The sequence below is a fragment of the Molothrus aeneus genome, chromosome 8, assembly GCF_037042795.1.
Source record: "Molothrus aeneus isolate 106 chromosome 8, BPBGC_Maene_1.0, whole genome shotgun sequence".
Classification (NCBI taxonomy): Eukaryota; Metazoa; Chordata; class Aves; order Passeriformes; family Icteridae; genus Molothrus; species Molothrus aeneus.
The window spans coordinates 35,233,911-35,246,385 of NC_089653.1; the positions used below are offsets into that span (position 1 = coordinate 35,233,911).

The 12,475-nt window shown below is 49.1% G+C and overlaps 1 protein-coding gene across 1 annotated transcript in view; it reads right to left on the reverse strand.

Annotated features, from left to right (window-relative positions):
* Positions 1–10,170: 10,170 nt before the first annotated feature.
* TCERG1L (transcription elongation regulator 1 like) overlaps positions 10,171–12,475 on the reverse strand; it is a 63,220-nt gene continuing 60,915 nt past the window's right edge. Inside the window, exon 13 of the mRNA XM_066554700.1 lies at positions 10,171–11,085. Within this exon, the coding sequence (XP_066410797.1) occupies positions 10,929–11,085 (157 nt within the window). The 3' untranslated portion in view covers positions 10,171–10,928. The remainder of the gene's footprint in view (positions 11,086–12,475) is intronic.

Here is a 12,475-nt window from a genome sequence, read left to right on the forward strand (position 1 = left end):
GGGTGGGACTGGAGCTGCCCCCAGTGAGGGCAGGGCTCAGGCACCAGCCAGGGCGGGATGCTGGGGGCTCCTCTTTGGAGGCAAAACCACCAGGCTGCTCCTGATGGAGGCAGGAGCCCAGCCTGAGTCAGGCTGCAGGTACCCCAGGGGGACACTGCTCCAGCAGGGCCACCCCAGGGCACAGCAGCGTGTCCCTGTGTCCCTGGAATGTCCCTGGGATGAGACCCAGCCCTCTCTGGGCTCTGCTCAGGGCTGGCACTGCCCAGGGCAGCAGTTCTGCCTCCTGGGCAGGGGAATTGCTGGGATCAGTCCCTGCCCCTGCACCTCCCAATCTAAATTGTCCAAAATAACAGAGGTGGCAGTCAGGGATGTCCTGGGCACAGCCAGGGCTCTCCTGGGCTCAGCTGCTCCCAGCAGGGTGAAAATCCCAAATTGCCAGGGAGAAGGAGCAGATGGGAGCCAGAGGCAGAGCTGGGGGTGGCACAGCAGCCCCAGAGCCGTGGGGATTGCAGGGCAGCAGGAGCAGTGCTGGATCCCTCTGCCCTGACCCTGAGAGATCCCAGGAGATTCCCCAGGATTTCAGCAGAAGCTCCAGGGCTTTTCAGCCCACCCTTCTCACAGAGCCAGGGCAAGGCAGGAACAGCCAGGATTTGCTGTGGTTGAAATTTGTGCCTTGTGCTGTCTGAATTCCCCGGTGAGGGACGGGCTGGATTCCCTGGAGCAGGCAGAGGCAGAGCATGCAGAGGGCACAGAGCAGCCAGGCCAGCTGGGAGGATGGAGCTGCAGGAGCCCAGCCTGCCAAGGACACACGGGCACAGATCCTGGGAGATTCCTGTAGGGAGGACCTGGAATCATTCCCAGGCTCCCTGGTGGCACTGCTGGGTGCAGGCACCAAGGGCTGCATCCCAGCTGGTGCAGAGCCTTTGTCCCAGCCTAAATCTGGGGTTTTTATAACAGAGTGGCCTCACTTGGAGAATGCACTGAGAGCTCCCCACTGCCTCAGCAGAGCTGGGCAGGCAGAACGTTGCCATGATCAGTCAGGAGATGAAAAATCAGAAAACAGGCTAGCTCTATCCAAGAGGAAATAAATCAGAGGGGATCCTGCAGGGACTGATGGAATTACAAAGAGAAGAGCAAGAGGCATCAAACCTGGTACTTGATATCTCTTGCTGGGTATGAAACACCAATTTCTAACCCAGAACTAATTTTCCTTCTGACTTACTTTGTTTCTCTGAGGACACAGCCTTCCATGGAGTGCAGCAGCATCCTGCAGGGGGATACCCCTGGGAAAGGAGCTGGCAGATCCTGCTGGGAGCCACAGGGATGGAGCCTCCTGCTGCAGCCTCTCCCTCCCTGGGCTGCCCTCTGGGCATGGGGGCTGCACAAGGTGGAGCAAATAAATGCCACGAAAGCAGCCCCTGCTGCAGCTCTGGGGAGGTCCCAGCCTGCTGGGCTGGGCTGAGCACACACCCACGGATTTTGAGGCACGCTCTAATTCCATGATTGACTCACTGGCTTTGGAAGGAGTAATCCCAGCTAAGAGGCTTTTCCTCAGCACAGCTGAGTGGCTGATCAGAGGAGATCATCACAGTAACGTACACGTCAGGACACTGGAGGTTTGCCAGGAAGGTTTGGCTGGGCTGCTGTAACCCAGCAGGTTTAGGAGCTCCATGTTCAGGGCAGTCCCAGCAGCATCACAGGGTGGGAAGGGTAACCAAGAGTTGATGCTTTGAGCAGATTTTACCTGAGAGGTGTCAGCAGCACCTGCCACACCTTCCCCACCACCAAGGGGCCAGGAAAGTGCAGCTCATTCCTGGGACACCCCCAGGGATGGGCACTCCAAACCTCCCTGGGCAGGGCCTGCCAAGGCCTGAGCACCCTGGTTTAAAGAAAAAATAAACAACAACAACAAAAAAAAAAAAAAAAAACAAAAAAACAACAACAAAAAAAAAAACCCACAAAAAACCCCAAAACAAAAAAACAAACAAACAAAACCACAAAAAAAAACAAAAAAAAACCAAAAAACCCAAACCAAAGCAATCAACCAAAAATAAAATAAAATTAAAAAAACCTAAAAAAACAAAAACCACAAAAAAAGAATGAAACAAAACTAACAAAAAAATCCAAACAAAAAATTAAAACAAACAAACAAACAAAAACAAAAAAAGCCCCCAAAAAATGGATGCCTTGTGCAGGCTGCCCTAGAGCAGTGGCTGGACAGAATTCCAGAATAAAGCAGGGATTCATTCACAGCATCTCCTCCATGGATCCACCTTGGGCAGCACCAGAGCCCAGCCAGGGCTGCACCCAAGATGAACCAAAATGGCCCCAAAATGCACGGCCGGGCACGGGCTCTGTCCCTGGGATCAGTTCTGCTCCATTTGCACCTTGCAGTTCATTGTCCCATTCCAGCTTTAGCCCCTGCAGTCCCACCCTGCTTGTTTTTCTCTCTCCAGCCCACGGGGTTTGTGCTCTGGGGCTGAGATTTGGGTCATTTGTCCTTGGTGCCCAGCTGGAGCAGGAATTGTTTTGTCTCCCTGCTCTGTGCACAGAGCTCAGCATCCCCTGATGTGTGCCCAGACCCACACACTAAAGCAGCACAGAATGGGAAAATAGAAAAGCCAAACCTGAGGCATCAACTCTTTCCTTGGGAAATCCCTGCTGAGTTCAGGAAGGGGGAACATCCCCAGGACACCTGGCAGGATCCTGCACACTCCTTTATCCACTTCTTGGAAAATGATTCCCTCTCAGCCAAAAGAATGTGAAATCCAGAGCAGTGCCCATGCCCCAGACTGCCCGTGCAGGGATCAGAATGAGCCAGCCATCATTAAATTACATTCTGCTGTTTATTCCATTTTGCTCATGATGTCGTTTTTCTCCCCACTGCAGCCATGCAATGAACGATTCCATTGTGCAGCCCCACTCTGGGGCCTGCCCGGCAGGATGGGATATTTATGTTAATCAGCCCCGTGCCTGCCTGCCATCCCCAGCCCTGCTCATTTGTCTCCTGGTGCCACTCCTGATTACCCACTCCGGGGACAGATTGCTGCAATCAGGGGGCAGGAGCAGCTCCCTGCACAGGGGGCTTGGATCAATCTCCTGATCACAGCCACCATCCATTTCCTGAATAAATGCCTGTAACTCTGCACTGTGGGCATTCATTAACTAATTAATGCTACTGATTGCAAGGAGAGGCAGGTAGAGCTGTGAATCAACGTGCAGGAGCAGCATGGAAAGAGTGAATGAAGAGCAGAGCTGGGGCTACTGGAGACACAAACGAGGGTGGAGGGGCTTTGATGGCTCCGGACTCAGCACCTGTGAAAATAAACCCTGCTGAGGCCCAGAGCTCCCCCGGACCCTGCTCAGAACTGCAGCGTTCTCCTGCTGCTCTGCTCAAGCTGCTGGCCTGCAGAATCAACTTTGCTCCTCATTCCTTCATGGTTTACACCCACCTTGAGCACATTGTCCCCCAGGAGCCTCAGCCCAGAGCCAGGCTGGGTTTGGGGTCCCACAGCCCAACCCAAGCCCACCCTGCTGCTCCAGGGCTCCCCTCCCTGGGCCCTCCCAGCACAGCTCCAGGGATGTGAGGCTGGAATGCAGGGCTGGGGATTCCAGGCATTGCAGCACAATTCCCTGGATGCTGAGGCTGGAATGCAGGGCTGGGGAATTCCAGGCATTGCAGCACAATTCCCTGGATGCTGAGGCTGGAATGCAGGGCTGGGGATTCCAGGCAGTGCCCAGGTACCAGCCAGGCCCAGCACCTGGAGCTGCTCTCTCATCTGGGGTTTGGTCACAGCACACCTCTGTGCCCCACAGGACAGCCCCAGGAACACAGAATTATTCAGTTTGGAAAGGACCTGAAGGTGGCTGAGTGCAGCTGCTGGCAGCACTGCCCAGGCCACACTGACCAATGTCCCCAGGTGCCACCACAGCAGGGCTGTTCAACCCCCAGGGATGGCTCTGCCCAGCTCCCTTGGTGCCTCAGGTTTGGCTTTTCTATTTTCCCATTCTGTGCTGCTTTAGTGTGTGGGTCTGGGCACACATCAGGGGATGCTGAGCTCTGTGCACAGAGCAGGGAGACAAAACAATTCCTGCTCCAGCTGGGCACCAAGGACAAATGATCCAAATCTCAGCCCAAGAGCACAAACCCCGTGGGCTGGAGAGAGAAAAACAAGCAGGGTGGGACTGCAGGGGCTAAAGCTGGAATGGGACAATGAACTGCAAGGTGCAAATGGAGCAGAACTGATCCCAGGGACAGAGCCCGTGCCCGGCCGTGCATTTTGGGGCCATTTTGGTTCATCTTGGGTGCAGCCCTGGCTGGGCTCTGGTGCTGCCCAAGGTGGATCCATGGAGGAGATGCTTTGAATAAATCCCTGCTTTATTCTGGAGCTCTGTCCAGCCTCTGCTCCAGGGCAGTCTGCACAAGGCATCACCAGCACACTGTCCACCAGGACAGGAGGGCAAGGAAGGCACAATTGTCATTAGCTGAGAGCAATCAATTGTGGGATCAATTAAACAATCTGCTGAGCTGTGGGAGCACAGACCCTGCTGATGCCCCTTTACTGCTCCAAGATCATCTGGTTTATTATTGGCTTTCACTGACCCTTCAGACAGGCACTTTGCTTAACTCAGAAATGGGGAGGGGCATTAAACCTATTTCCCATTTGCTTATTTACAGTAAGATAACATAACACAATATAAAATTATATAAAATCGTATTACGATAAAATATAAATAATACAAAATTATATACAATCTAGCAATATATTAATTATTATATATTATTATATTAACTATTATTAATTATGAATTAATCAATAGTTATATAACTTAGTAGATTAATGTTAAAATAAAATATAAATAATACAAAATTATATGCAATCGATCAATATATTGATTATTATATATTATGATAATTATTATATTAAGCATTATTAATTACTAATTAATCAATAGTTATATAACAATAGATTAATGTTAAAATAAAATATAAATAGTACAAAATTATATGCAATCGATCAATATATTGATTATTATATATTATGATAATTATTATATTGAGTGTTATTAATTATCAATTAATCAATAGTTATATAACATAATAATGTTAAAATAATATATAAACAATATGAAATTATAAAATATAATACAGCAAATTCTGTATTTCATTTATAAGTGGTGCCCAGAGAAGCTGTGGCTCCCCCTGGATCCCAGGGAGGAGCCTAGGATAGTCCTGCTCTCCATTTCTGCATTGGAATTTGTAGTTTCCTTTGTTTTGTTTTTTAAATTGAAAGTCAAAATGGATTTGTGGTTTTTTTTCAGAAACTGCCCAAAGGAAAGAGTTTAATTTTTAAGCAGTTCACTGTTCTGCTTTCCCCAGGGCATCCCTGGGCAATGGAGGTTTTGGTGCAGCAATTTCAGAGGCTGACATGGAGCACACTCTGCTCACTGCTGAGACCTCAGCAACAGAAAGCAGAGGCAGTGACTTGAAAGATTTACTCATTTTTAATTAGTGAGAAGCCAAAATCCATCAGTGCCTCACCTGGGCTCCTCTCCTGTCAGTGCCAGAGAGGAGAGACCATCAATGCTGCAGTGCTGAGACCTCTCCTGGCCCCTCAGCCACAGCCACTCAGCCCTGAGTGAGCCCACACCCGCCCAGGGACTGCAGTGCCCACAAACCCCCTCTATGTGCACAGACCCCCTTTATGTGCAGAAACACCCTTTATGTGCAGAAACCCCATTTATGTCCAAAAATCCCTTTATTTCCAGAACTCCCCCTCATGTCCAGAAACCCCCTTTCTGTCCAGAAACCTCCTTTATGTCCAGAAACCCCCTTTATTCCTAGAAACCTCTTATGTCCAGCAATTTCCTTTATTCCCAGCAATCCCCTTTATGTACAGAAACCCCCTCTATGTCCAAAAATCCCTTTATTTCCAGAAACCCCCTTCATGTCCAGAAATCCCCTTTATGTACAGAAACCCCCTTTATGTGCAGAAACCCCTTTATTTCCAGAACTCTCCTTCATGTCCAGAAACCCCCTTTATTTCCAAAAATCCCTTTATTTCCAAAAATCTCCTTCATATCCAGAAACCCCCTTTATGTACAGAGACTCCATTTATGTCCAGAAATCTCCTTTATGTCCAGAAACCCCATTTATGTCCAGAGACCCCATTTATGTCCAGAAATCCCCTTTATGTCCAGAAATTCCCTTTATTCCCAGAAACCCCCTTTATGTCCAGAAATCCCCTTTATTCCCAACAATCCCTTTTCTTCCCAGAAATCCCCTTTATGTCCAGCAATCCCCTTTATTCCCAGAAACCCCCTTTATTCCCAGAAATCCCGTTTATTCCCAGCAATAAATCCCCTTTATTCCCAGCAATAAATCCCCTTTATTCCCAGCAATCCCCTTTATTCCCAGAGATTCCCTTCATGTCCAGCAATCCCCTTTATGTCCAGCAATCTCCTTTATTCCCAGAGATCCCCTTTATTCCCAGAGACCCCCTTTATTCCAGCAATAGATCCCCTTTATCCCAGCAGTGGGGGCAGAGCTGGGCGCTCCCCAGGGCCCCCAGAGCTGAGTCCCCCAGCCCTGGGCAGGCTTGGCCCTGCCTGTGCCCCTCCTTGGCAATGAGCTGTGCAGGAAGAGGATTTTCCCTGCCCTGGGAGCACCTCAGGCACATTGAGATGCTCTGGGGGACGTAGGAGCAGCGTTTGTTTCACAATAAAGCCATAAAAACACGCAGCTGCAATTTGTAAGGAGATCTGTGCGGAAGATCCAGACACATCAACCTCCAGCTGACTGTGTCTGAATTATTAAATCAATATTTTATTCTTTTAGGAGGAAAAACATCACATCTGAGGGGAAAATTATTTTTAATACAAACAAAACATGGGCCTTGAAAGGCTCAGCCTACCGTGCCTACACTCACAGCCCCCTCAGATGGAGAAGGTCTTTATTAAAAATGCTCTTTAAAGTTAAATGAATTCTTGTTTTGCAGGCAGTGCCTGTTCCAAGCAGAAGCACAGCTTTGCTGTGATTCCAGGGAAAGGCTTTTCTCTTCAAAGGAGAAAAAGGAGAAATATATATATATAAAAAAAAGATATTTTGTTTAATGGGGTAAAGCCTGGTCTAAGAACTGACTGGTTTGGGTTGGAGGGTCCCCAAATCCCACCCAGTGCCCCCCTGCCGTGGCAGGGACACCTTCCCCTGTCCCAGGTGCTCCAGCCTGGCCCTGGGCACTGCCAGGGACCCAGGAACAGCCACAGCTGCTCTGGGAATTCTGAAGGTTGATCCCCACCTGGTGTCACTGCTTCAAACCCAGCGATGGCCGCATTGATTCCAGCAGGTGAGCGTGGAAAAGTTCACTTGGAGAGGTTCCAGTGAGTCCTTCCAGCTCAGCAATGTCCCAGCAGAGCTGGAGACCCCATGTCCTTGAAAAGCTGCCTGAAAGGTGCAGCTCGAGCAAGCAGGAGAATTTACAAAGACTGGGAGTTTTTCTCTCTAAATAAATAACAAGCTGAGAGAGGAGTGCTCAGAGAATGTTCAGTGAATTGGCAAAGATTTCTTTGCCTTTTTTGAAATCAAACCCTTCATTTTATCAGCAGCTGACTCCAAAATAAGCTGCACAAGGCACTGGGGGGAAGGAGATGATCTTTAAGGTCCCTTCCAAGCCAGACCATTCAATGATTGACCTTGAAAATTATCCCCAGAGTTAAATATTGGCAAATTATTCACTAATATTAAAGGAGGAGGAAAGGGATGGGGCTGTGGTCTGCAGTGAGGGTGAGAGCACAGGATCAGCTCTCTGACTGTTCATTATTTCAAAAAAGAACAAAAATAAATCCTTGCTTCTCTCCCAAAGCCAAGCCCTGCTGAGCAGCTGGATGAGGAAATACAACAGTCAAAAAGCAGTTGTAGGCTCTTCCTTCCCTCACGGGTGAAGGGGGAAAAAAGTTCAGTTTGGAGCAATTTTGACAAATATGAAGCATCCAGTCAGGGCTGGCAGGAACTTCTCACAAACTCCTAAAAGCTCCCAGCCCGCTCCAGCTCCCTCTCTGGGAGGGGAAACTGGGAGTGCTGGGAATGCAGAAATGACATTTTTCCCTGCAAAGGGGACAGAGTTTTCCCTTTCAAGGAAAAACATCATTTCTGCATTCCCAGTTTTGTCCCATTTCCCTTCCCAGTGCGGAGACTTTAAACACAAGGACCTCAGGAACCCGTGGGGAGTGCCTGGAGCCAGGACTGCTCTGAGAACAGACAATGCACTGGGAAGAGCCAGGGGCAGCAGCAGGGCCAGGGAGGCACAAGGTGTGGACACTGCCCTGGCCCTTGAGCATAAAGCAGCTGGGATTGCTCACAGAAGCACACCCAGAGCATCTCTCTGTGCAGCCAGGGGAGAAAACTGGGAGGCTCCTGGGAGCTCTGCCATCATTTGTTCTCATTTCTCTGACTTCTCTTCATTTCTGCTCGGGATTAGCTCTCCCAGCAACGATCACAGCAACAGGGAAACCTGCTCCCAGGGGGGTGGATGAAAGCAATATTTACCAAAGTAAACCCAAGCAAAGAAATCAAAATATGAAAAACTGATATAAAAAAAAAACAAACAAACAAACAAAACAAACAAGCAATCACAAAGTCCTTCAAAAAGAGAACCAAAATGGTTTTAACTCTTGCTCAACCACTAAAAAATCTGTAGCCTTGTTGGGAGGCTGAAAAACAGAGAAAAAAACCCTCCCAAACTGACCAAAACCTCCCAAAATCATCCTTTGCACATCTTCCCATCGCCCACATTGTGCACAGTTTGTTTCCTCAGGATTTCACCGAAATGAAGAAAAGCCACACAACATTATCACCTTTGATTTTTGCTCCTGTTTATCTTGGGTTCACACCAAGCCAGCCAAGGGTGCCAGCACACAAACTGCTCCTCACAGTACCCCAGCAAAGCCATTATCAGCATTTTATTGGCACGTGGAGCCAAAATGAGCAAGCTCAAGCCCTTGGCAGCCCACTCCACCCTAATCTAGCTTTTAATGACAATTTCCTAATTCTCAGTGCCTTGTCCCTGGGGAGGCAAACCCTGAGCTCCATCTGGAGATACCCTGGGTTCATTCTCCTCCCTGTGATCCAACCAACTCCAAATGAAGCTGCTCCCCATGGCCTGGCCTGGCCTGGCTGTCTGGGGACCTTCCAGGGATGCCTCTCAGTGCCCTTGGTTGGACTGAAAACCACTAAAAACCATTAAAAACCATTAAAAACCATTAAAAATAATCAAATCCATCCCACTCCTTGACGTGTTTTTCCAGCTTGAACACTGAACAGAATGCAGCCCTCCAGAAGCCCCAGGGCACTCACCTGAGCAGGAGCAGTTCCAGGAGATCCCTCAGGGATGTGAAACCATGGAGCAGCAGCAGGGAGCAATGAAAGCAGCACCTGGGCTGGCCTGGGGCAGGTGACAGGGCCTGGGACAGCCCTTTCCCTTGTCCCTGCCCACCCCACAGCCAGGCATCCCTTCCCAGTGTCCCAGTGTCCCACTGACCCTGCCTTGGGAAGCCATTCCCCCTTGTCCTGCCACTCTGAAGCATTCCAAGCTCATTTTTCCAAGGCAGCAGAAAGTTCCTTTATGGCCTTGGATATAAAAATATCCAGCACACACCTGAACAAAAACTACTGGGAGTTGGAGAAAGTATCTCACTCACTGCAAGCAAACAGAGGTCTATGGATTTAAGGAGCAATAACTTAAAATTTAGGTGTCCTGGGGAAAAAAGAAATCACAATCAGAGCATCTTGGGAGCAGCACAGAGATCTGCTGATGTCCCCCCAGCCACATCCTACCTGTGCAGCCAGAGTGACTCTTTTGTTCCCAATATCCTCAGGTTTCCAATTGATCTCACTGATTTTGCACACAAATCTTGGCTGGCAGGAGCCCCCTCTGGTTTTCCATCTCTCCAGTAAAAATCATCAGCCCTGTGTCATTTTCCCCATTATTTCCTGGAATTCCAGAGTCTCCTGAGCTGGAAGGGACCCACAAGGATCCAGTCCAGCCCCTGGCCCTGCACAGACACCCCAACAACCCCCACCCTGTCCCTGACAGCATTTTCCACTTGAGTTCTGGCAAAAAAAACCCCAAAACTCTTCAACAAGTTCCACCCCTGAAATCAGGCTTGAAATGCTTCTTAATTACAAAAGTTAAATATTTATTTATACAAATATGATGAGAAAAATCTCATGCAGACTCTTCACACACAGGAACAGAACCCAAATCCAACTGGGATGGCTTCACCACAGAACTGGGGTTGGAAGGCTGAGGGGAACCCTGCCCACGGCAAGTTCTGGGCCGGAGAGTTCTCCTATGGAACATGTGCCAAGATTTCCACACTCTTCACCAAGATTTACAATGAATAGCTGATTACTACTACTCAGAGGACTGGACAGGGACGGATGAGCAGTGGGAGCGGGTCCTGCAGACCACCAGACCCCACACGCTTGGTGGAAATGCAGAGGTGCCAAAAGATTGCTTGAGATAATTCCCCTAAGTGATGGAAATGCCTTGAGATTGCTCTGGATGGCATCTGCTTCTGCTTAATTATAAATCTGCATCGGAGTCATAACTTGTGTATATTACAAGTAATTTGCATAATTAAAACAATTAAGGGATCGACATATCATGGCAATTAGAAATGCATCGAACTCTGGATGTTGTACAAAAGAGAGCTTCAATATGAAACATTAATTCTTTGAGAACAGAATATCCTTCCCATTCCTGCAGAACAGCCTTCCCCACTGCAGCGGGCGCTCCCCAAACTCCGTCCAGAGGCAGCTTTCCCTGGGACCCCCCTCTCCTGGCGCTGCCCTGGGACCCCGAGCGTCTCCTCCTTCCTTGGAACCCCTTCCCGCAGGCACGTGTCTTTATTGCCAGCTCCACTCGCTCTTATCTCATTTTCCGCAGCCTTATCCTGTTTTCCTTGTCCCTCTTTTTGAGGATGAGGATGAACTGGTTGAAGAAATGCTCCTGGTCCTTCTTCTTCGGGACGAGGCGGAAGCGCTGGTCCCGGCCGTGCTTCTCGGCGAACTCCTTGAAGGTTGTCCTGTGGAAAAGGCAAAGTCCTTTGGAAAGGTGCGAGGTTGTCCCTGTGGAAAAGGGGACCTGGGCAGCTGGGGCAGTGCCTGCCACCCCCAGGCTCCTGCCCTGCACCCACACCAACAACCAGGGTATGGAAAAGGGGACTGGGGAGCTGGGGCTGTGCCCGCCACCTGTCGCAGACATCTTTCATGGAAAATCCTTTCCTTAGGATTTTTCCTCCTGAGAAGCTGAGAGGCCTCAGGAACAAAATGTACCCAATGGTTATCTGCTGCTGTGGGATGCAACAGGTGCATCTGGGATTGGGCTCATGGGGTTGTTTCTAATTCATGGCCAATCACAGCCCAGCTGGTTTGGACAGAGAGTCCGAGACACAAACCTTTGTTATCATTCTTTCCTATTCTATTCTTAGCCAGCCTTCTGATGAAATCCTTTCTTCTATTCTTTTAGTATAGTTTTAATGCAATATATATCATAAAATAATAAATCAGCCTTGTGAAACATGGAGTCAGATCCTGGTCTCTTCCCTCATCCAAGAACCCCTGTGAACACGGTCACACACCCTCAGCCCCAGGCTCCTGCCCTGCACCCACACCAAGAACCAGGGCATGGGAGTGGGTGACAGGAACGGGATGGAGAATCCTCCTCTTCCTCCTGGAAGAATGGAGAATCCTCCTCCTCCTCCTCCTGGGATGGAGGAAGGTGACCCCGCACAAGGGCTCTGGGCACTGGGGCAGCCAGCAAGGATTAGAATGGGATTTCAGAGGGGTTGGTGGCTGGCAGGAGGCTGCTGAGCCATTAAAGCCACGCTCACAGAGCAGTGACAAGGAGGTTTTATTTCAGCTCCAGCATGTTTTGTATTTCCAAGGCGAGCTCCCTCCTAGCAGGGTTTTCTACCTTCATTGCCTTTCAGGCTGCATGCCCGGCTCCTTTCCCCAAGGTGACTCTTTGGTTTTTATTGGAAATATTTGGGATTTATTCCTCTCATTGTGTGCCTAAATCAAGGCAGGGAAAGGAGCTTCCTCAGTGCTTTGCTGTCACAGTCAGCTCCCAAAACCCTTCAGGGGTGAAATGCTCCTGGCCTCTGGGCCAGCACAGCTTTTCCCCTGGGCACTGGGAATATCAGTGCTGGAAGCAGAGTTTGGGTGGGACACCAGCCCAGAATATCCCTAATTGTGTTGCAAAATGTTTCTTGTAATTACAATTATTCCAGCCCCACGTGCTGTCTGGAGCCGTGTGCCCACGCAGGTCATGGTGAATAATTATCTGCATGTTTTATCAGAGAAAACAGTCATTTCTTTGTTCCAGCAATTTAACAATATTTACAATATAAACCCCTTTATTTTCATGTAATTTACAAATGAGAGAGCACTGCCCTAAGCACTGCCACTGTGTGA